At 36.0% G+C, this 26149-nt stretch overlaps 1 protein-coding gene across 1 annotated transcript in view; it reads left to right on the plus strand.

Moving 5' to 3' along the window:
* Positions 1-26149, plus strand: part of LOC136030874 (semaphorin-1A-like) — a 380467-nt gene that overhangs the window by 107431 nt on the left and 246887 nt on the right. Inside the window, exons 3-5 of the mRNA XM_065709948.1 lie at positions 3142-3238; positions 16212-16257; positions 24169-24231. Coding sequence (XP_065566020.1) covers positions 3142-3238; positions 16212-16257; positions 24169-24231 — 206 coding nt within the window. The remainder of the gene's footprint in view (positions 1-3141; positions 3239-16211; positions 16258-24168; positions 24232-26149) is intronic.

Genomic DNA, 26149 nt, shown 5'->3' on the forward strand with positions numbered 1-26149 from the left:
GATTTGTCTTATGGCAAAAAATGCGAAATTCCACATTTTTGTAGATAGGGGCTTGAAACTTCTTCAATTAGGTTCTCTGATACGCTGAATCTGATGGTGTGATTTACGTTCAGATCGTATGACTTTTAGGGGATGTTTTCTCCTATTTTCTAAAATATGGCAAATTTTCTCAGGCTCGTAACTTTTGATGGGTAAGACTAATCTTGATGAAACTCATATACTTAAAATCAGCATTAAATTGCGATTCTTTTGATGTAACTATTGGTATCAAAATTCATCAAATTCATCCATTTTTAGAATTTCGGTTACTATTGAGCCGGGTCGCTCCTTACTACAGTTCGTTACCACGTTATGTTTACAGTTCGTTACCACGAAGTGTTTGAAACTAGTTTTTTTTTATTTAATTCCTGAACGTTTTTGAATTAATGCATGTTTGATTTTGGCTCTCCGCACATAAATTATTAAAATGAAATTTGCATATTAATTCTTTTTTGGGCTAAATGGCTTTCTCTTAGTTTTGATCAGACGATTTTGAGAAATAAGGGGTGGGGAAGGAGGCCTAGTTGCCCCCCAATTTTTTGGTTACTTAAAAAGGCAACTAGAACTTTTAATTTTTGCCGAACGTTTTTATTAGTAAAAAATAGGCGTAACTTAAGAATTAACTTACGTAACAAACTTTTATATTCTTATATTTTTATTATGTATATTAGGGGGTTTTTTATCACCTCGTTATTACTTCGAACCTTTTAATTTTTTTAATTTTTGAAATTACATAGTTGAAATTACTAAAAATACTTTAGCATAAAGAGCGAGGCATTTATCTCCTCCTAAATATCTTGCTCTTTATGCTAAAGTATTTTTAGAACCCCTCATATGCGTAGTAATCTCTGTTCGTTTTAAGTTCTATGCTACTCCTTACTTTCAATTGAAAAAACTTGTTTATGTTTATTTTTTCATTATTATTTTTTGTAGTAATGCTAGAAAATCCTGCGCCCTTTTCATTGAATATTTCGTCCCCCGTGACATATTCCTCCAAGGAGAAATTTTCCCACATATCCCCCTCCTCTCCCCTCAACTCCACCCCAAAACCAAAAAAATCCCCCTGAAAATGTCTGTACACTTCCCAATAACCATTACTGTATGTAAACGCTGGTCAAAGTTTGTAACTTACACCCCCTCCCCCAGGGACTGTGGGGGAGTAATTCATCCCCAAAGATATAGTTATTAAGGTTTTCGACTATGTGGAACAAAATGGCTATCTCCAAAATTTTGATCCGTTGACTTTGGGAAAAAATGAGCGTGGGAGGGGTCTCAGGTGCCCTCCAATTTTTTGGTCACTTAAAAAGGGCACTAGAACTTTTCATTTTCGTTAGAATGAGCCCTCTTGCGACATTCTAGGACCACTTGGTCGATGCGATGATCCCAGGGAAAAAAATAAATAAACACGCACCCGTGATCTGTCTTCTGGCAAAAAATACGAAATTCCACATTTTTGTAGATAGGAGCTTGAAAATTTTCAAGATTCTATGATTTTTTTATGACTTTTCTACGTTAAGATTCTATGACTTTTAGAGGGCATCTCCCTCTATTTTCCAAAATAAGGCAAATTTTCTCAGGCTCGTAACTTTTGATGACAAAGATTAAATTTGACGAAACTTATATATTTAAAATCAGCATGAAAATTCGATTCTTTTGATGTATCGGCAACTCTGTCTCTTAAGTCTTAACGTGTTGGTTTGATCTTGGTTATGTGCCACATTTCTAATTTGGTAATTTATCAAAAAAATTGGTCGTTTTGATCCAGTGATATCTACTTTGTTGTATTCTGAAAGATTTCCTAAAATTTATTATTATGAAATCTTTTCATTTTGTCTCTAACAGAACATCTTTATTCCCATGCGAGATGTTGATGATGCTTTCCCGTAAAAGGATAGAGTTTTTATTTGAGGGGTTTTCCATGTAAGCTTGTCCATTTGGAAAAAAAAAAAATTGGAATAGCCACTATTGGTTAGAACCCTCTGCTTTAATGGTTTGAGAAGAATGAGGCTTGAGATCAGTTGTCTGATAGCAAAAAATGGGGCTATTTAGTCTTTGGTATTTGTCTTTATTAGTGGTGCTTGTTGTTTAAGGAAACGCTGTGGTAGAAAACCTTCAAGTCACATATTGATAGTCACATAATATATATATATATATATATATATATATATATATATATATATATATATATATATATATATATATATATATATATATATATATATATATATATATATATATATATATATATATATATATATATATATATATATATATATATATATATATATATATATATATATATGTACATAGACTAATGAATGTGTGTGTGTTTGGCATTATGCTTGTTTTCGGTTATTAAGTCTGCTTTGTGTGATTTGCCACCGCGCAAGATAGTCTGCCCTCTACATATTTTGCAGGTTTTGCAAAATTAAAGATGTGACAAATAGTGTTTAAATGTTTGGATATTTTATTTGTACCAGTAGAATTGATATGTTTATTAAGTTTCGTATCAAACTTGCGATTATACAAGCACTTTGGGAGGATTGATAAGTCGGGCTTTTAATAAAAACTATCAAGGAGCCCCAGGAAATCTCTGAGAATTGCTTGTCAAATAAAGGAAAGTTTTCACTCCCTATAAATCCGCCATAACAAATGGGACTTTTGCAACGATTTTTTTTTTTCGTTAAAATACAAGGTTCACAATTCTTTCTCGCCTTGTAGAACTTTCAATAACAATTATAGAAGAGCTTCGAGGAAAACACATGCACGAAAATCTAGATATTTGAGATTTAAATACACCTGTCAATAAAATCTGAGCTCCTATCGTCATAGCAGAAAAACATTTGCCTTCCGAAAAAATCAGCTTTTCGTTTGAGTCATTAGTGAAATGGGAGGAAATTCAGTTGAGCAATATTTTTCTTTCTTTATGTTAATTCCCTTTATTCTCAGTGGAAATCAGTTTTCCCCGTGGAAGCCCTTTAAAGTGTATTTTTACAGTTGGGCTGGTCAATCGTGAGGATAAGCCCAATTTCCTGTCTCCCTTTCCTTTTCTGCTGAGTGAATGTTTATTTTACCCCCGCTTAATATTTGTTACTTTTTCAGGTTTGGATGACATGCTGAGGTTCCAAGGCAACGCCTCTTTTGTCGATCATTTCCGATTGTTGGAAACAGATAGAAACTGGCTTCTTGTCGGGGCTAGGTGAGAAAAGAAATTTTAATTTTCTTGGCTGGTATGGGGATATAGCTTTCCCTTGAAATTCTCTGTGAATCCCTCCCTTCTGGGAAAGTTGTCAAAAGCATTAAATAAACAAGAAACCTGTATAAACAGAAAGAAATATAAAACTGATGTTTGGGTGTTCCGGGCGTGCCTACCTTCCCGCTTAAAGATTGGCCATGAGAGAGGACCCAGTGAAGCTTAAATTTTGCTCGATTTCCGGTCCTGCCTCCCCAACTCCTCCCAATGACACTGGGTCCAGTCGGGATTTAAAATAAAAGATCTAAGTTACGAGGTCCTTCTAAATATGAAATTTCATTAAAATCCGATCACCCCTTTCGTAAGTTAAAAATACCTCATTTTTTTTCTAATTTTTCAGAATTAACCCTCCCCCAACTCCCCCAAAGAGAGCGAATCCGTTCCGGTTATGTCAGTTGCGTATCTAGGACTAGTGCTTATTTTTCCCACCATGTTTCATCCCGATCCCTCCACTCTAAGCGTTTTTCAAGATTTTAGGTTCGCCCCTCGAAATCCCCCCATTGTCACTAGATCCGTTCGGAATTTAAACTAAAAGCTTTGAGACACGATGTCCTTCTAAATATCAAATGTCATTAAGATCCGATCACCGGTTCGTAAGTTAAAAATACTTCATTTTTTCTAATTTTTCCGAATTAACCGTCCCCCCACTCGCCCCCCCTCAGATGGTCGATTTGGGGAAACGACTATTTCTGATTTAATCTGGTCTGGTCCCTGATACGCCTGCCAAATTTCATCGTCCTACCTTGTCTGGAAGTGCCTAAACTAGCAAAACCGGGACCGACAGACCGACAGAATTTGCGATCGCTATATTGTACTTGGTATTTACCAAGTGCCATAAAAACTAGAATTAAAATTGGTGCCTTTCGATTTTGGACAATCAGTCAGTTGAAGTGTCATTGCTGTATGTAAATGCGCGTTACATTTAAGTTACCTAGGCTGCATGCATGACTTATGGCATTATTTCTGACACTCTTGTGCTTGAACCTTACAAATCTGAATCGAGTTGTCTATCAAATGTTGAATAAACTCTTTTCAGAGATCCTTTTACCAGATACGGCCTTTACACATCTGTTAACATGCATCGGTCTGTCAGTTTATCTTTGCTTTTATCGTGGTCATTAAAACCTTCCTTCCCCTTTGGTCTGTTGAAAATACTGAAATAATTAACTAAACAGAAGAGAAGTTAATATGTGTTTAAATGGAGTTTGTGGAGTGTGCTTATATTAAAGATGGTAAACACTTTCGTTTTCAGATTGGAGACGTTAATGAGTTTGTCGTTGTTTTAGTGCTGCTGAAGAACCCATTAGAAAAAACAGAAAAATAAATAGTGACATTTCAAGGCGTGGATACGAAGCGTGATGTCTTTCAGGCGTCGAGCTTACCAAGTTCAGGTTATCACAGTATAGACTTCCCCAATGAGGAACTTAATTTGACTTTATGCACTCGTTAGAAAACGTAACAAGAGATACTGCCAAAAACCAAAATGGTAATATTTATGCCTAAAGACCATGTAGTACTAATAATTATACACTATTACTGCTACTACTGTTCCTACTACTACCACTACTACTATGATACTTGTACAATTAAGACTAAACGTATGAAGGTGAAAATTTGACAGAATATTGAGGGGGAATTTGAATTATATCAAATACACTATGGGCATGTAGATTGCCAAAAGGGAGTATCTCAAGAATTGATTTGGATATTAAGTTGAATTTTTCGGAGAATACTTAAAGGGGAAGATCAATACCAAAAATAGGATGGCCCAGAATCAAAATAGTAATGCCAAATAATAAATGACCAAAAAAGCTTACGGTCAATCGTTAGTTTTCTTTCAAGCTAATTTGTGAGTCCGTTCTGAAATAAACACGCATCCGTGATCTGTCTTCTGGCAAAAAATGCAAAATTCCACATTTTTGTAGATAGGAGCTTGAAACTACTACAGCAGGGTTCTCTGATACGCTGAATCTGATGGTGCGATTTTCGTTAAGATTATGACTTTTAGGGGGTGTTTCCCCCTATTTTCGAAAATAAGGCAAATTTTCTCAGGCTCGTTTCTCAGGCTCGTTGATGGGTAAGACTAAACTTGATGAAACTTATATATTTAAAATCAGCATTAAAATGCAATTCGTTTGATCTAACTATTGACATCAAAATTTCGTTTTTTAGAGTTTCGGTTACTATTGAACCGGGTCGCTCCTTACTACAGTTCGTTACCACGAACTGCTTGATACATTACAGAACATTCACCACACTCAAACGAACAAGCAAAAAGGAGAAAAGAAAGGTTGACTTTTTCTACTTGGTTTTATAGACTATAAGTAAATGTTTATGATGGTTCTGCAGGTGCTACAGTGAGTTATTAGTTGTAATAGTAGCAGTAGTTTTTCTTCTAAATTTGTCTGCCATCCTTTAAGGCGACACGGTACCTTAAAAGGATTTTGCAAGCCTCAACGTCGGCTGACCGTCACCAGGATAAAGGGAACATTAGCGAACTCTCCCAGGGGACTAGCTGTCATTGAGAGCTGCCGAGAATTATTGGTTTGACGGAGGAATTTGACCGAAAAGTCACTGAAATTTTACATCCCTCTTGTCGACGAGCTTGTTAATAAAAGCGAGTGACACCATAGGGAACTCCCCAAGCGGTCAATTTGCTCCAATGATAACTCACTTGAGCTGATTTTTAGTGTTTTCCTAGCAGATATACTAGAACCTTTTTAGAGACTGCCTTTCCTGATCTTTAAAAAAAAAATATTGCTCCATTGTAATGAAAAACAAAACTCACCCCTTCTGGTGGTGTTAATTTTATTAAAATTGAATACATTTATCTCCGACACAAAACTTGAGAGGTCAGATTGATTTTCTAAGACTCCCTTGAAAGCAAGTCTTGGTTTTCGGTTTTCTGTCATTTATTCGAATCTCTTATCCAAGTTGTACAAGCTTTTGCAAGAGCACCTAACCATTTTTTATTTAAATTGATGCTTGATTAAGAATATAATTAATTATTAGATAATTTGCTCTCCCTTCACTGACAGCAGGGTGTCCAGGATTTATTTTTTTTGGGGGGGAAAGGCTACAAAAGGATTTTTTGTTGGGGGGATTACAATAAAAAGCTTTAAAAGATGCATAAAAAAATTGTGCATGTTCATTTTTGTTACATTTTTACGAGTTGGGCAAATATTTCGGGGGGGGGGGCAAACACCCTAACCTCTCCTGGATACGGTCTTGACTGACCTATTTTTGTCGCTCGTTAGGAACCAGTTTGTTGATTTCAGTTTGATTTTTTTTTATTTGTTTACCTGTTAAAGCAATCGTTATTGTTTGACTTTTATCAAATGAGTCTTTCAGGCCCAAGTTGCTATTGCTGCATGTAAACCTTTAATTGTATCCTCCCAATTCAATTACGTAGTGTCTACATTTTTAATAATTTTGAATTATATATTATTTATGGTTATTGCCCCTCTGGATAGATTGGCAAAGTTTGAGAAGCAATTAGATATCCCGTTTTTTATTTAAGCAAATCTGAAAGGTATCATGAACAGTCACTTTCTCTCCAATCTACTGTTCCCCCTAACAGCTAAAAACAATTGGCTTGGAACTGTTATGCCAGTGTCATCGTCAGGTTTTATTCTTCTAAGTAAACTTCATAGCCGAAAAGGTCCGACAAAAATTTCATTGAGGAAAAGAATTAGTGTGCCAAGGACATAAAAATAAAAGTGTTGTTTGCCCCCTGACCCACCTCTATTCCTAAGATTTTTCTTTTGGTTGTTTTAAGAAGATGAAGTTTTTAGAGCAGTATCACGTTTTTGTCAGTGTTGCCACATTGAACCATGAAAATAAATAAGCAAAATTGATTAGTTTTATTCAACAACGCTTTTCGTTCGTTAAAACTCAAACACGAGTAACTGTTGATCCCCTAACCTATGCCTTCAAAGGAAAGCTATACCTTTTTTAATCTGTTCGGTGCCATAAGTTTTTGAATTGACTTCATCAGTCATCGATGGTCTTTTTGAGGCCTCTTCTTTCCCCAGTCTATTGGTGTGATTCCTATATGACCTTAATGTTCTACAGGTAGGGAATTTATGGGATATTGAGTGATTAGAAATTGTCTTTTCGTCTTGATTTTAATTCAAAGTCAACGGATTTATATACACGGCTTTCAGATGGTATTTTCGCGAGTCAATTGCTTACCGTACATTTGATGTGTCCTAGTTATCTAAGCTATTGTAGTTTTGTCCTTTCGAAGATGGTATATTTGACTTTAAGACTTCAGAAAAGCTTCGTATTGGAGACTATTATGGTAAGTGGTACCAACAGTACGTTGTAATGAATTTCTTTCAAAGGCGATGAGGCAGTGCTAGCCATTTGTTTCAAGAGTCCAAGTTTCACAAGCATAAATGGAGATACGGATAATGAGCAAGTTCTCAAAAACATCACTTTCCATGTTATCGATAAATTTATATTGCTTCACATAGGCATCAGAGTTATAAAGCTGCAGTTTGCTGCTGCCAGGCGTCTTTTGAAGGACTCAGCGATTGACAAGGCTGCTTGCCATCACCAGAACTTTTCCATCTCTTGTTATTGCATTCCGTTCACTCGTGGACATCCTGCCTGGTGCCCTCCTAGGTGGAGACAAACTTACGCCGATGATAATAGATTCAATCGCTGAGTCCTCCCTGATCACCAATATCAGGGCAATATCTTCCACACAACCGCCAACACCTCAAAGACGAAAGCCATATACTGCTGACATAAGCTTCACTCCCTGGTGAATCCCAGCCTCCACTTTGGAGCTGACAATACAGAGTGGGTCGAAACTCTGTGCTTACTGACTTCCGACAATAGCCATTCCAAGGATGTCCATGAGTGAAAGGAATGCAATAACAAGAGATGGAAAAGTTCTGGTGATGGCAAGCAGCCTTGTAGAATACAGGTCGATGTTTCAAATCTTTCAATAAAGCCTTCTCCAGTCATAACACGGCATCTTAGCTTCATGTAAATGTCTCTCACCAGCAAAACCAAGTTGAGTGGAATTCCAAAGTAAATAAGAATGCGCCATAAACCTTCTTTCGAGGTGTTAAGTGCAAGAGATTTTCCATGACCTAATTCGCTGTGAAAATTTGATCGACCTAATTGGCCGGAAACCCGCGTGGTATTCTGGGATCACCTTTAAGCACATTGCTCGGATGCGCCCAAGCATGACTCTTCATCATCTTTGCGGCATGACTGGTAAGAACGATTAGTTGGCTGCTGTCTCAAACTGCTTTTGCAGTTTGAGGAGACGAGGGGTTTGGAGCTGATTTTCAGAAGTTCTGGCTGTATTCCATCACGGCCTATAGTACTGTAGGATCAGGGAGGAGGGTCAAATTCAGTTTATTTTCAAAGTGCTCTTGCCATCTAGAGCAGATTCCATATGTGGGTTTTATCTGGTTGCATTGCTGACCAAGTGGGGAGCATGCCTTCCGATCCTTCTTTTTAGCCGATTCCTTCACTCTTCTATGCATGAAGTATGACTCAAGTTTCTTGAAAGCCATTTCACACTGCTAACATTTTTTCCTTAATGAAGGTATGGTGAGCACTGCGGCTTTCCCTACAGTCTGTTTGAGTCGCTTATAGCGGTCTCTCCTTTCCCCGTCTTGCTTGTCAGCAAGGCTGTTCATTTCATCAAACAGCTGAATGATCTTGTCTTTGATCAATGTCTTCTGGTCAGCCTTTTCGACACCCAGAGAGCTGTTCAAACATGACATCCGTTACTACTAAAAACTGTCTTTTTCATTTAAAATGGATTTCCGATTTTTTCCTAATTTGTAAAGAAGTAGCCTAGATAATTGTGTAGATTTCGTTTTCAATGTCCTTGGTACTTTGAAATCTTACGAACCTTATCAGTGTTTGATTTTGAAACTGCTACTCTTTTGCAGGTGATTGTGGTCTTTATGAAATGAGTGATTCTACCAATTCCTTCTTTATATGTTTCAAAAGGTTTTGAAGCATTACTAGACTCATAATTTTATGGATTCTCAGATTCCTTTAAATAAGGGCTAGTACATAGATAACTTCTCATCAAACCAGACACTTAACACTATTTTTTTGTCGAAGCGGGTTTTTTTTCAGAAGAGGGAGGTGTTGCACACAACAACAAAAAATTAGAAGCCTATTAGACTAATATACCCATTTTAAAATGAACTAAAAAAAAAAAAGAATGAAGTATCCTCACGCAAATAAGCAAACAGCCATAAATTTGTGGAGTTCCCAAACCAGATGAGTTTTTGCATTAAAATCATAATTGGCAATGAATGTCATAGTTGATATACGCTTTGAATTTTGTCTACAGTTTGTTTTTTCGATTTGGTTGAATTCACCATTGAACAGTTCTAGTAATACTTTACTATGACCTGGTAAAAATAATAAGGAAGAGATGGAATAAAAACAATAGAAAAGAAGAATTTTCTACAAAGAAAATATCATTTGGTAAACCCAGCTGGAGTTATTGAGACGCGTATTTGTGATTTCACTACCGAATGCCAGAAGTCTTCCCATTTTTGGTCATTTCTGTTTGTCCCTTGTTTGTAGTTGTCAAAGTGTGTTTGTATTTCTGTTTTCTCTTTTTTGTTTTTTCTTTTCTTGATTTTTCTCTGTCTTTTTCTGGGCTTTCTCTCCAGTATTTTGTGATAAGGTATAAGTAAAATGATGATGATGATTAACACTTACTGCAATATAATAAAGTGGACAGATAGCACACAACTAATAAAGAAAACAGATGAGCTACCATTGTGAAGTCACAGATGGACCATAATTTTATGATTATACCAGCAAAGGGCCTATTTCGTCGGCTTTTCAGCTTTTCGTTTCCTTCCTCCGCTCTCTCGGGCCTTCGGTCCTCGCGCACTTACTATACCGACATCACATTTCCATTTTTTATTATTCGATTTTTTACAGTCCATTTTTATTTTCATGAATTCCTCGATTTACTTTTAATAGAAGACGAATAAATCTTTTACATAATGTATATTTAGAAAGCGCAAATAAAACCAATAAATTATGTTTCGTGATGCAAATTTATGTTTAGTAGTCCAGCTTTTATAGGAGATGAAAAATCTGTTTATACTTTGGATATCAATTTGTCTTTCTCTCTTAGCAATAATGAAAGTACTTTTTATGAGAGAAAGGGGAGTTTTACCCCTTTTCTTTCTTTCCCTAGAAATTAGCAAGAAAGTAAAATAGTATCAGGGGGTCCATTCAAATGGATATATGGTATCTAGCCTTTATATGATTGTTAATCAAATAAGTCCCTTGTGAAAAGTAACAATTTCTATGTCCCAAGTAGGAAAGAGGGAGTTTCGTTCGCTCCCCAGGAAGCTGGCAATGGCTAAAGGGGGACAAGAAAGTCAATTGCATTGATTTCTCTTATACTTTATTGTGCGTAGCTAATTGTGTGATAGGTGGTTTTTAAAGGGGGGATTTTAAATGGGGTGAATTTTATGTTCGAGTGGCAATTACCAAATGGACCCTTTATCCTGTTCGTTTTAAATGGAGAATCTAAAAAAAAAGTATTTGTTTTTGTTTAGCAATGATTTTGATTTTTTTCAAGTTTAGCAATGAAACTTTGGCGTTTAGTATTGATTTATTTTAACTAACCAATTATTTTCTTGTCCGTAGATTGAAGGTACGCATTTTTGATTGGTTTAGGGGGAGAGAACTCTTAAAAAAAGAAAAAAAAAGAGACGAAAGTGAAAATTATTGAAAAAAATTGAAGTTGCTGTGTCGAATTACCTTCTGCGTATGTGCCCGGTAGATGGTACCCTAGTTTTAAAATGAATATGATTTTTTTTTATAACGACTCCTTTTCTGTTTCTCCCCTTTTTATTATTTTACCCATTGCCCTAAATTCAGCCGGATTTCTATTGTCATTGCTTAAGAACGGATTTAGCGAAAAAACTGGATTATATAGCAATAAAATAGATCAGTGCTGTTCTTATCAATGAGATCATTGATCGATCTTAGTGAAAAAGAATTGGGTCGCTCCAAGCGTTGGGAAGGATTGTCGTGTAGAGCTTAAAAAAAGGTAAAGGATACGGCATTAGACTTTACAGTCCGTACCGGCGGTGCTGATCTCCGTTTCTTGGCCCTTCAGCCAGCCAAAAGAGAGCTTAAAAGAGACAAAAAAAAAAAAAAAAAAAAAAAAAAAAAAAAAAAAAAAAAAAAAAAAAAAAAATGCTAGTTGAAATTTTTACTTTCAGGCTTCTGGTACTAGACAGCATAGTGTCGCGAAGGATTTTTGTGACAGGGACTCTACTACGGTAGTCGTACATATATAGTAATTATTTTTTTGAGGAGGGAAAGGAGGTAGTTTCATTGAAAAATCTAAAACAGTTGGCTATAAGAAAAATATTGGAAAATACCGGGAGAGTAAAACAAATCTACACATTGGGACACGAAAGCACCTCTCCCATAAGTCCTCGTCTAAATGGGAACTTTTGAATTATTTCTTAGGCTCAAAAGTCTAAGGCATCTGTGTTTAAAATCCTTGCAAAGGGACAAATTGAAACCCCCATAGTAGAACCTTCTAAGATTCTAAAGTTACTTTCATTGTTTTTAAGAAAAGACCTAATGAACACAATTCTTTAGCTTTCTCCATTCTTTGTGATTTCCACCTCCATTTCATTGATTTTTGGACGATCAGTCTCGTAAGTCTCTCTTTCCTTAGTGGTAACCTGGCTATAATGCTGAAAACCGGGCAATCGAGCCCTGAAAGCACAATTTGTTGAAATACCAAATCCTTCAGATGAAAATTTTCTTAGTCCTTCATGTCCCCTAGAGTTTGGAGGCATGTACTATTTCCTTAGGACCTCGTACAGAATTTTCTTAGGAATTTCCTTAGGACTTCCTTAGGAATCTAAGGAAATTCCTTAGATTCCTATTACTATTTCCTTAGGACCTATCTCCCCGTACAGAATTTTAGGTTAGTCACTTTAGTGTTGTCGTTGAAGTAACTCTATTTAGCTTCTGTGGTGCTTGATCATAGTAGAATCAAATGCATTTCGTCTTTTTTCCTTAGTTTCAGATTTTATTTAATTTTAGGTTTAGATTATTTTTGATTTCATATTCGTTCTTAGCGTTAGATTCGCCCTGTTTTATACAGGTGAAATACCCGCGTCTTTTTAGTTTGTCTTTTTCTTCTCCTGGCCGCAGTCCCGTTTGTTTCTTTCATCCTGAGATTTTTTCTCTCTCTTTGTTTATGTTTGCTTAAGGATAACCCCACACCTTTAGCTAGTAGCCTATAACTTGTAAATTTGCTTGACGCACAAGGAATGTAGGCTACACGTAATTTATTTAAGGGTTCGTCCAAACAAGGAAGAAACTTGCGAATGAGTTTAATTTGAAATTGAAGAAAGAACCAATCAGAAATTCTTGAGATGTGAAGAATCAGGAGTTCTCTCCCCTCTCTTGCTCATTCACCTAGAGGTGGTCTATTTTCATCGTTTATAATTAAAGATTTTTTTTATGAAATGTATTTTTACTCTTTCTCTTTTCAATAAGTAGTTCATTTTGAGGATCAAAATAATAATAATAATAAGATAATAAAAACAGTTCCCCTTCTATTTTTCTTTGTGGAGTCGTAATCCGTTATCTGCAATTTCGTGATCTTTATTACTTTTCTTTCCTGAAATTTTCTTTAATTTCTGGATTATCTTTTTGTTCGTTGTTACAGCTATTAAATCCATTAAATTTCCATTGTGATTAGGCGGGAACTCATTGTAGAAGAAAAAACAATTAAATACAGCAATTTCAGAAAGATTGACATGTGAGATTATTCTGACAAATTGTTCCCCTCCGCCCCTGTTTTGATCTGTTCGATCGTTGTAAATGGGAAGAGTAGGAAGAGGGTGGAGATTAGAAAAAAGGTTAGGTTTAAGTGGGGTTATTCGTAAATGTATGAAAATGCGTAATATTTGATTAGCTTAACTTTTTATGAGAAGGAGCTTAACTAAGCTATACAGGGATTAGATCCTTTATTTGATTTTAGTTTGGATGACTTTGGTTAGTATCATCTATTTTCTTAACGGTAATCCGTCAGTCACGAAGTTGCAAAAACTGTTCAAGGAGGGGTGATTATTGTTTTTAGTAAATCATATATGAAGCAATCACAACATTACAGGCTTAGCATGTTGTAAATAATTACGAACATCAAAAGGTCACTTATGCTTTTCAAGCAATATTTTACACAGTATTTGTGCTCTCAACGAATTCCTTTGATCTAGAGGTGATCTTATCATACATTATTTAATGATTGTAGCAGCAATTTTGATTTTATTGACAAATTCTATACGCGCTGGACCATGGGATGGTACTTACACAATATTTATGTTCTCATCATATCAGTTTGATCACTGTCACTTGTGTTTGATCCTATGATAAACTATTTAATTATTGTAGCTGCAGTTTTGATTTTATTGGCAAATTTTATATGCTCTGGACCCCTTGATGATACTTTTTTGCCAATAAATAATTCACTGTATCCTAATCTTGCTGAACATTCTACGAACATAAAATTTTGAATATTTGTGCCTTTTATGCAACATTTTACTTAATATCTGTGCTCTCGACGAATTTCTTTGAGCGTATATACATCTATTTTTTATCTTATCAGACATTATTCAGTGAGTGTAGCAGCAATTTTGATTTATCGACGAATTCTATACGCGCTTGACCACTTGATGATCCTTATGGTAGTCGCGCCACTTTACCTTGGTAGGGAATTTATAGCGGCGAAACCCTATAGGCAAGTGTATATTCTCCTGATGAGCCCTTGTTTTGGGTGGTCGCCTTTGAACTATTTTTTTTTATTTATAGTTTTAAATATTCGGTATATGACGAGTTATACTTACTTGCGACGCGACTGCCTGTCCATGGATCATTCTTTGCGGTTGATTGTGTATGGCTATGCTGTTTGACCAACGTAATTGGATGGATGAGTAGGGTTAAGGCCTCGTTCAAGTACTTATCTATATTAATGCCTAAAGTAGGAAAACAGTCATCCTTTCTCCTTCTTTCTTTCTTTTTTTATATTTCTGTATATTTTATATATTATTTATTATTTGTTATATATATTATTTATAAATTATATTATTTATTATATTATTATATATTATGTTATTATATATTAAATTGATAATATATTGTATTATTTATTATTATTTTTAATAGTTCATATTTTTTATGTTCGGTTGTATGGTGTGCGTTTGTTTCTGTGTTTGTGCTGTTGCATTGGTGATTTCTTTTCTCACTATAATTCACTATGTCCTAATCTTGCTGTACATTTTATGAACATCAAAATTTTGAATATTTATGCCTTTCATGCAACTTACTCAATATTTTTGTTCTCAACGAAATCCTCTGATCGCATCTACATGTATTTTGGTGTTTTCGCACATTATTTAGTGATTGTAGCAGCAATTTTGATTCACTGACAAATTGTATACGCGCTTGACCATTTGTTGGTACTTTTATGTCAATAAATAATTCACTATGTCCTAATCTTGCTGTACATTCAGTAAACGTCAAGTGTTGAACATTTACGCCTTTTATACAACATTTTACACAATATTTTGGTTCTCGTAATATCAGTTTGGTCGCTGTTAATTGTGTTTGGTCTGATGATAAAGTATTTAATTACTGTACGTGCAATTTTGATTTTATATGCAAATTTTGTTTGGGCACTACCGCTAGTGCTGCTTTTTTGTTAATAAATAATCCATGAAGTCATCATCTTATGATGAGGCCGCATCGACAGCAACCAAAAAAAGACAAACAAAGAATTTGGGTATGACCTCTGATATGCCCTCTTAATTGGAAGAATTATATAACGGCTACTTTAGTACAATAGGCCGTTCTCCTCCCACTGATGGCGGCTTTGCAGTGGTCTTTGACGGAATATTTGAATTTTTTTCTATTCCGATCCCTGGCACCAGTGACGGTTCAGGCCTCTCTTGTGCCTGGAACAAAATCTTGATTAGCCCCCCCGCCCCCTCTATTGTTTTTTTTTCTATTCTGATCCCTGGCCTCTCTTGTGCCCGGAACAAAATCTTGATTAGCAACCAACCCCCCACCCCTGCCCCCTCTGTCGCATTTTTTTTCTATTCTGATCCAGGATAATTTTCCAGGAGCTTCCATATTTGCTCATCTTTCTTATATAACATGCATTATGTTTATGACATATACCCCGAAGTCAATTCATGCGTGTTTGCCTATCCGAAATCCCCCTCCCCTCCGTTTTCGGCTCAGAAGCTCTTTTTCAAGGTTTTCCCATGCTTATATTTCTGCATACGTTGAACATCCGTTGCCAAAAGATAGTGTTGGTGGAATAATCACCTCAGAGTGATGGCTCCAAGTAATGTCGAAGTTTGGTTCGACCATTCCTCTGGTGCAAGGGGGAGGGATTTCAGATCAAAAACCGGTGCGTTATTACTTTTTTTGGCAAAATGGACTATTTGCGCCTCTGGTTTGATCGGTGAGGAGCGATACTTTAAGACTCTTCTATGCAGAATTCGGAATCCTCCAGGATACATCCAGAATCCCTCTATAAGAAAAATCAGTTATATCTACTGTTGACGAACGATAGACCCACCAAACAGGTATACACAGAGAAGTGTTTCTTTGGCCCATATCTGACGAAAAGGAACCAATTAAAATGTCTTCAAAAGCAAAGACCATACGAATTGCAAAAAAATTACTGGAAATATCTAATAAGAGCGATGACAGTATTGGGAAGGGAGGAAAGGTTGGACTTGGACCCCCTCCCCCGTGGGTACGTGCCTGTCACCCATAGATGCTCACGTGACATTGTAATAGTTAATATGAATATTCTTGTTTTTTCGTAAATCTTTTTGTCGTTGAGCTAACTCGTTTATTTTTTCAGGAATAAACTATACAACTTAACAGCAACGACTCTTCAGGAAAATCAAGTAAGCTTTTAGTATTACATTGTAGAGTGCACCTTTTTATTATTCTATATTGATTTTCTTTTAAGATTCAAGTGGGTACAGCCCCAGGCGTAGAAGAACTGTTGAACGGTTTTTCATTAGTTCTAGTCATATCCTTTTGCAATTGCCTCTATTCACCATGCTTTTCTCTGTCCTTCAGTCATTGTAATGATTTTCGAATTGATAACCAGCCACGTACAGATGAATTTATCTCGGGTGGGGAATAAGTTTTCTAAATAGGCATATTATCTGCAAATCATGGCAACTAGGAAAATATGAAAAAAAAATCATGGCAACTGTAAGACTTAGAAGGCTGGCATATATATATATATATATATATATATATATATATATATATATATATATATATATATATATATATATATATATATATATATATATATATATATATATATATATATATATATATATATATATATATATATATATATATATATATATATATATATATATATATATATATATATATGTTATATATATATATATATATATATATATATATATATATATATATATATATATATATATATATATATATATATATATATATATATATATATGTATATATATATATATACACACAGTTACCTTGTATATATATATATATATATATATATATATATATATATATATATATATATATATATATATATATATATATATATATATATATATATATATATATATATATATATATATATATATATATATATATATATATATATATATATACAAGGTAACTGTATATATATATATATATATATATATATATATATATATATATATATATATATATATATATATACAAGGTAACTGTGTGTATATATATATATATACATATATATATATATATATATATATATATATATAATTGTCCTCAACCGTCCCGAGAAAAGTTGACACAAACAGAACAAGGAGGTTTCAGACCTGGTAGGGGCCGTCAAGAACATATTCTTACCCCCCGCCTCATTCTACAGCAGAGCAAGAGATCTCAAATGTCCACTTTCATCGCCGTCATGGATTCTCGCTTATCAGGACAGAGCTTTGGAAGATTATGGTGGAAAACGGTGTCCCAGTAGAGCTGATCAAGATACTCAAAGGAGCTTATGAGTCTAAAGTTACAAGAGTCCGAGCTTCTGACGGTGAAAGAACGGAATTTGACGCTGAGTCAGGGGTCAAACAGGGGTGCCCCTTTCGCTAGCTCTCTTCAATTACATAACAGACTGGATAATGGCGTACTCGCCTTGCCCTCACACAGGGTTTGTCGTTGGTCAGAGAGAAGACAACCCAATCGCCCTGACTGACCTTGACTCGGCAGACGATGTGGGTCTCATGAGTAGCTCGTCTGCTGAGCTCCAAATGATGGTCAACGATGTCTCCTCTACATCAAAGATAACTGACCTCATGATCAGCAAGTCTAAAACAAAAGTCATGAAAGCAAACGGCCCAAACCACCCAGATATCCAACTGCAAGGCAAAACCATCGATACTGTTGAAGAGTTCTGCTACCTTGGTTCTATCCTAACACCGAACGGAGTTGCAGAAGCTGACTTTAGAGCTCGAATAGGAAAGGCATGGGGTGTCTTCACGAGCATGATGAAGTCGCTTTGAAATAGACCAATTTCAGAATCACCTAAAGAAGAATGAAAGGAGTTGTTGGAACTATTTGAAATTAATGCCTTGTCTATGTCTTTTTTATGCTGTTGTAACCGTTTTTATAGATTCTGATGGGTCCTGCTGACCTAGTAATTTCCACAGTCACAGGGTATTTGGTAGACCCCTCTTTGGCGAGTAACATATTTTTTAATAAAATAATTCCAAAGTGAAATTACGTCATCCATATAACGACCCCAATAGACTTGTTTTAAAAAATAAGAATTTAATGCCCAATTTTCAAGGTTCTCGACATATTTGCCAGTAGCCCGGATAAAGGTGCCCCATGGGTAACCCATGTTTTTGCTGATAAAAAGAATCGCGAAATTGAATATGCATAGAAAACTTATTACAAATTTTAACCAGAGTCATTAAAACTTCACAATCAATTCCCGTCGCTGAAGCATGGTTGGCTCTGAGAAATTGCATTTAATCACTTTGTTCTCTTTAGTTTGAATGAATTTACATTCTCACTTCATTCTTTTTGTCAGTCCTGGTTGAACTTCGTTGAAGTAAGGATGCTAGGGCTGTTTTTAAAAGAGTTTTTAAATAACATAATTTAGTTTTATTTCTCACAATTTAATGTAAGTTTATTTATATATACATATTTTCTCTCTTGTTCTCGTTTTGTACTGAAGACGGCCCTTGGACGGCCATGGGCCGAAATATTCACAGAAATCGGATCTCAATGAAATTTGATATTTAGAAGGATATCGTGTCTCAGAGCTCTTATTTTAAATCCCGACTGGATCTGGTGACATCGGAGAGGAGGAGTTGGGAGGGGGAAACCTAAAACTTGGAAAACACTTAGAGTGGAGGGATTGGGATGAAACTTGGTGGGAAGATTAAGCACAAGTCCTAGATACATGATTGACATAACCGGAACAGATCTGATCTCTTTGGGACAGTTTGGGGGGGGGTTAATTCTGAAAAATTAGAAAAAATGAGGTATTTTTAACATACAAACAGGTTATTGGATCTCAATGAAATTTGATATATTAGAAGGATATCGTGTCTCAGAGCTCTTATTTTAAATACCGACCGGATCTGGTGACATGGGGGGGGGAGTTGGGAGGGGAAAACCTAAAACTTGGAAAACACTTAGATTGGAGGGATCGGGATGAAACTTGGTGGGAAAAATAAGAACAAGCCCTAGATATATGATTGACATAATCGGAACGGATCCGCTCTCTTTGGGGTAGTTGGGGCGGGGGGGGGGGGGTAATTCTGAAAAATAAAAAAAATAAGGTATTTTTTACTTACGAACGGGTGATCGGATCTCAATGAAATTTGATATTTAGAAGAATATCGTGTCTCAAAGCTCTTTTTTTTAAGTCCCGACCGGATCTGGTGACATTGGGGGGAGTTTGGGGCGAGGGAACCTAAAATCATGGAAAACGCTTAGATTTGAGGGATCGGGATGAAACTTGGTGGGAAAAATAAGCAGAAGTCTTAGATATTTGATTTACATAATTGGAACCTTTCCGCTCTATTGGGGGGGGGGGAGGTAATTCTGAAAAATTAAAAAAATGATGTATTTTTAACTTACGAATGAGTGATCGGATCTTCATGAAACTTCATATTTAGAAGGACCTCGTGACTCAGATCTCTTATTTTAAATCTCAACTGGATCCAGCGTAATTGGGGGGGGGAAGTTGAGGGGAACCGGAAATCTTAGAAAAAATACTTAAAGCGGTGAGATCAGGATGAAACTGGATGGGAAGAATAAAAACCTGTCTAAGACACGTGACTGACATAATCGGACCGGATCTGCTCTCTTTGGTGGAGTTGGGGGGGGGGTAGTTTTGAAAATTGAGTTATTTGTAACTTACGAAAGGGTGACCAGATCTTAATGGAATTTGATATTTAGAAGGATCTTGCGCTTTAAAGCTCTAATTTTAAATTCAGACCTGATCCTGTGACATTGGGGGGAGTTGGAGGGGAAAACCGGACTTCTTGGAAAACATGAAAATTGGGGTATTTTTATTTTACGAATAGGTGATCGGATCTTAATGAAATTTGATATTCAGAAGGAATTCATGTCTCAGAGCTCTTATTTCAAATCCCGACCAGATCTTTTGACTTTGGGAGGCATTTTAGAATGAACTTTGTCAAATTGATTATTTTATCCCTCTTATTTCAAATCCCGACCAGAACTTTTGACATTGGGGGGAGTTGGAGGGGGAAATCTGGGAAAACACTTTGAGTGGAGGAATCGGGATGAATCTTGGTGGATAGAATATGCAAATGTCCTTGATACGTGATTGATGGAACCGTACTGGATTTGCTCTCTTTGGGGGAGTTGGGGGGCGGTCAGGGATTTGGCGAGTTTGGTGCTTCTGGACGTGCTAGGACGATGAAAATTGGTAGGCGTGTCAGGGAGCTGCACAAATTGACTTGATAAAGTCATTTTCCCAGATTCGACCATCTGGGGGGCTAAAGTGAGAGGAAAAATTAGAAAAAATTAGGTATTTATAACATACGAGTGGGTGATCGGATCTTAACGAATTTTGATATTTAGAAGGACATCGTGACTCAGAGCTCTTATTTTAAATCCTGACCGGATTAAGCCTCTTATTTTCCTTTTAAATCAATCTATTGATTCATATAATTTTGTTAGACCTCATTCCATATGATCTCTTGGCTCTTAGCTCTTCATGCCTCGTCACAAGTGCCATATGAGCTCTTAGCTCTTGTTTAGTCTTATTATATTGTAATATATTGTTGTTTTTTAATTTATGTTTTTTATTTTTTTTTTATGGTGATTGTCTCAGAGGGCAAGTTAGAATTTGTTAGTTGGATGTTTCCATCATATGTTACACGCCATCCTGACATAATTTTGACGGTTGTTGGATGTTAGACGATGGTTATATGTCTTTTTTGTATCTATTAAATAAAAAAAAACAAGTTTTTTTAAATGAAAGTAAGGAGCGACATTAAAACTTAAAACGAACTGAAATTACTCCGTATATGAAAGGGGCTTTTCTTCCTCAGCGCCTCCCTCTGTACGCTAAAGTTTGACTCTTTCTCTTAGCTCTACTTTTTAAAAGAGGGAAAAACTTTAGCATAAAGAGCGGGGTGTTGGGGAAGAAAAGCCCCTTTCATATACGGAGTAATTTCTGTTCATTTTAAGTTTTAATATCGCTCCTTACTTTCATTTAAAAAAACTTGTTTTTTTCTTTAATTTCTGGACTTTTTTAATTCATGCATGTTTTGATCTTGGCTCTCACCACATAAATAATTAAAACGAAATTTGCATATTAATTTTCTTTTTGGCTAAATGGCTTTCTCATAGTTTTAATCGGAAGATTTTGAGAAAAAAGGAGAGAGGGAGGAAGCCTAGCTGCCCTCTAATTTTTTGAGTACTTAAAAAGGCAACTAGAACTTTTAATTGTTTTACGAACATTTTCATTAGTAAAAAATATACGCAATTTACGAATTAACTTACGTAACGAACTTCTATTTTCGTATATTTTTATTGCGTATATGAGGGAGTTCACCCCTCGTCGATACCTCGCTCTTTACACTAAAGCTTAAATTGTGTTCCAATTCCTTAAGAATGACCCTTTAATCACAAAGGCCGTAGAATAAATAGTTGAAATTACTAAAAATACTTTTGCGTAAAGAGCGAGGTATTACGAGGAGGTAAACTCCTCATATGCGCAATAATTTCTCCTCGTTTTAAGTTTTAATGCTGCTCCTCACTTTCAGTAGAAAAAACTTCCCATATTTATTTTTTCCTTGTTTTTTTAAATAATGCAAAAAATATCCTTCATTGAAAGTCTCTTCCCCCATGAGAAGTTTTTCCATAGAAAGATCCTCCCGCATAACCCCCCACCCCAACTCTCCCTCCCAAACCAAAAAAAATCCCCCTGAAGACGTCCGTACACTTCCCAGTAACCATTACTATATGTAAACACAGGTCAATGTTTGTAACTTGCAACCCCTCCTAGGGAGACTGCGGGGTAGTAAGTCGTCCCCAAAGACATAGTTATTAGGTTTTTTGACTATGGTGAATAAAATGGCTATCTCGGAATTTTGATCCGGTGACTTTTGGGAAAAAATGAGCGTGGGAGGGGCCCTAGGTGCCCTCCAATTTTTTTGGTCACTTAAAAAGGGCACTAGAACTTTCCATTTCCGTTAGAATGAGCCCTCTCGCAACATTCTAGGACAACTGGGTCGATACGATCACCCCTGGAAAAAAAAACAAAAAAAAACAAATAAACACGCATCCGTGATTTGTCTTCTGGCAAAAAATGCGAAATTCCACAGTTCAAGGAGGCACACTCGTGCCTCTATAAAGAGGCGACCCACGACAATGTTAAGCGATCTTCGGTTCCAGTGGTCGCAGAGGGATGGGGAGGGATGCATTTCATAGCCCGAGCTCCAACTAAGAAACCTGCAAAATTTCATCCCCCTCCAACTTTTCCTTCATGGGGAAAATCTGGCCGAAAGTTTCGACCCGTCAACCCCAGCCCCCTTTAACGTTGTCCGATCGGGCTGAAATTCACAAGTTAAGGTCCCCTAGGGCCCAGGAGCTTATCCGCGAAATTTCAGCTCGATCCGATAACTCCTTCCCTATTTTCCAGAAACCACGCATAGCCACTTAAAATTCATGTTCTTTGTTTTTCTAGACACCTACAGGTCACATCCGACATCGGATCTGGGTGTACGAAGACTCATTCGATGCGGAATTCTCCGAGTAATTTTCCTGGAAAGTTTCGTAGGAAAATCTTAACCCCCCGAAAGTTTCGACCCTCCACCCCCCCCCCTTTTAACGTTGTCCGATCGGGCTGAAATTCACAAGTTAAGGTCCTCTACGGCCCAGGAGCTTATCCGCGAAATTTCAGCTCGATCCGATAACTCCTTCCCTGTTTTCCAGAAACCACGCATTAGCTACTTAATTAACGCATTTCTGTCCATAAGAGCCCATGTTAATTTGAAATTTTTAAAATTTGAGAAGTTATATTTACACACATGCAAGTGATTAGCCCAGTCGGTAGTCCATGGGACTTTTAATCCTCGGGTCAAGGGTTCAAGTCCCTTACGGGCGGTTTTTTTTCACAACATCAAAAAAATTTTGATAACACCTGGACAGCTTATCATTTGAGAGATAACAGAATATTAGCTTCTTATGAGCAAAAGAAACATTTCGGTCATTCTATCTATTTTTTTTTTCTATTTTATACAATGATTTAAAAGCGGGGGGGGGGGGGGGTTCCTCTCCTAATTCCTGTACGAGGAGTACAGGAATTATTAAATTACATCCACCATGGATTGTAGAAAAACGTACAGAAATAATATGAAAAAAACTTCGTTTTCTTAAAGAGTTAAAGAGGCTGCGTCCCAAAGTCGAACCTTAAAACGTACAGGAATTAGAAGAGGCAGTTGGGGGGCTGCCGCCCCCCAAACCCCCAGCTTTTAAAGACTCTTTTGTACAGGTTTTTTGTTTTTTTGCTAACCCCCCGCTCTTGGCTTCGGAAAGGCCCTCTTTTAATTAACAAAAAATTGAAATGAATGAATAATGGAATAACTTCGAAAAATGTTAAACATAAGAGGACAGGAGAACCATTGCGCCGAAACTAGTAATTAGTAACAATGAAGTCCCCCCACAAAAAAAAAACCTGTACAAAAGAGTCTTTAAAAGCTGGGGGTTTGGGGGGCGGCAGCCCCCCAACTGCCTCTTCTAATTCCTGTACGTTTTAAGGTTCGACTTTGGGACGCAGCCTCTTTAACTCTTTAAGAAAACGAAGTTTTTTTCATATTATTTGTAGATAGGAGCTTGAAACTTCTACAACAAGGTTCTCCGATACGCTGAATCTGATGGTGCGACTTTCGTTAAGATTGTATGACTTTTAGGGATGTGTTTTCCTCTATTTTCTAAAATGAGGCAAATTTTCTTAGGCTCGTAACTTTTGATAGGTCAGACTAATCTTGATGAAAGTTATTTAGTTGATATCAGCATTAAAATGCGATTTTTTTGATGTAGCTATTGGTATCAAAATTCCATTGTTTAGAGTTTTGGTTACTATTGAGCCGGGTCGCTCCTTACTACAGTTCATCACCACGAACTGTTTGATTACAATTAAGAAAATTTCTTTTAATAACTCCTACTCTGTTATATTTCTCGATCGTGTAGTATTGCTATGACTAAATGTTCTTTATTTATTTTGTAATTTTACTATTTAATAAATAAGTGAGAAATCATTTTTTTTTTAGGGTTTGGACTGGTTTACAGCACATGAACATGTACAGATGTGTCTACTTAAAGGAAGAAATGAGGTTAGAAGCGTTTTTTTAATAATTCCGAAAAAAAAACTTTCGGGAGGGGGGGGGGTTATAAGAAAGATCTTGCTAGGTCCTCCCCCTCCCCCCACCCTCAACTTCCGCATCGTGCTTATGTTTCATAGAATCGGTTTTTATCGTAAGATCAGTTTCTGCAGGGAAATAAAGGGTCCATCATATGTAGAAAAAGAAATGTAGTACCTGCAGTACTCCAGATATTGATTGAAATTTAAAAGACAATTATAGTAAGTTTATCCAGCGGAAGTAAATGTTATATTTCAACGAACAGGGTAGTTTTCTTTCCAAGTAATTTCGCATTACAATTTAAAAATCAAAAAGGATATTCAGCAGTTAATATGCAAAAAATTCTCAAATGTCACTTGCTTCTTAAATGCTTATTAAATAAAAAAACAAGTTTTTTTTTAACTGGAAGTAAGGAGCGACATTAAAACTTAAAACGAACAGAAATTATTCCGTATATGAAAGGGGTTGTCTCCTCGTCAACGCCTCGCTCTTTACGCTAAAATTTGACTCTTTGTCACAACTCTACTTTTTAAAACAATAAAAATACTTTAGTGTAAAGAGCGAGGCGTTGAGGAGGGGACAAGCTCTTTCATATACGGAATAATTTCTGTTCGTTTTAAGTTTTAATGTCGCTCCTTACTTGCAGTTGAAAAAACTTGTTTTTTTTATATTTAATTTCTGAACGTTTTTGAATTAATGCATGTTTTGATTTTAGCTCACTGCACATGAATAGATAAAACGAAATTTAAATTTCGTCAATACTTCGCTCTTTACACTAATGCTTGAATTTTGTCCCAAATCTTTAAGAATGACCCCCGAATGACAAAGGTCGTAGAATAAATAGTTGAAATTACTAAAAATTCTTTAGTGTAAAGAGCAAGGTATTGTGGAGGAGACGAACCCCCTTATGTATGTAATATTTATTGTTTGTTTTAAGCTTTAATGCTGCTCATTACTTCCAGTTGAAAAAAAAATGTATATACTTTCTCATTGTTTTTTTTTTAAATAATGCTAGAAAATCCTACACCCCCTTCTTGGAAATTCTCTTCCCTCATGATAAATTCCTCCATGGGAACCACCACCCCAACGCAAAAAAGTCCCCTGAAAACGTCTGTACACTTCGTAATAACCATTACTATATGCAAACAATGGTCAAAGTTTTGTAACTTGCAGCCCCTCTCCCGGGGAGTGTGAGGGATTAAGTCGTCCCCAAAGACATAGTTATTAGGTTTTCGAGTAAGCTGAACAGGTTATCTCAAAATTTTGATCCGGTAACTTTGGGGAAAAAATGTGCGTGGAAGGGGGCCTAGGTGCCCTCCAATTTTTTGGTTGCTTAAAAATGGCACTAGAACTTTTAATTGCCGTTAGAATGAGCCATCTCGCGACATTCTAGGACCACTGGGTCGATACGATCATCCCTGGAAAAAAACAACAACAACAAAAAACAACAAACAAATAAACACGCATTTGTGAACTATCTTCTGGCAAAAAATACAAAATTCCACATTTTTGTAGATAGGAATTTGAAACTTCCACAAAAGGGTTCTCTGATACGCTGAATCTGATGGTGTTATTTTCATTAAGATTCGATGACTTCTAGGGAGTGTTTTCCCCTATTTTCTAAAATAAGGCAAATTTTCTCAGACTCATAACTTCTGATGGGTAAGACTAAACTTGATGAAATTGTTATTGATTTAACAATGCATACTGGATAAAATAGACAAAAAGGACATAAAGTAAAATTTCTTTGCTACGGCACCTTCACAAACAGCAACTACAATAAAATAAAACAGAATAAAAAAATCTTTAAATAATACAAATAAAATAAAAATCTAAAAAATATTATTAAAATATGTTTTTATGCTCCGTGTAAAAGCTCTTGCCGACATTA

This window comes from Artemia franciscana, chromosome 9 (assembly GCF_032884065.1).
Source record: "Artemia franciscana chromosome 9, ASM3288406v1, whole genome shotgun sequence".
In the NCBI taxonomy this organism is placed as follows: domain Eukaryota; kingdom Metazoa; phylum Arthropoda; class Branchiopoda; order Anostraca; family Artemiidae; genus Artemia; species Artemia franciscana.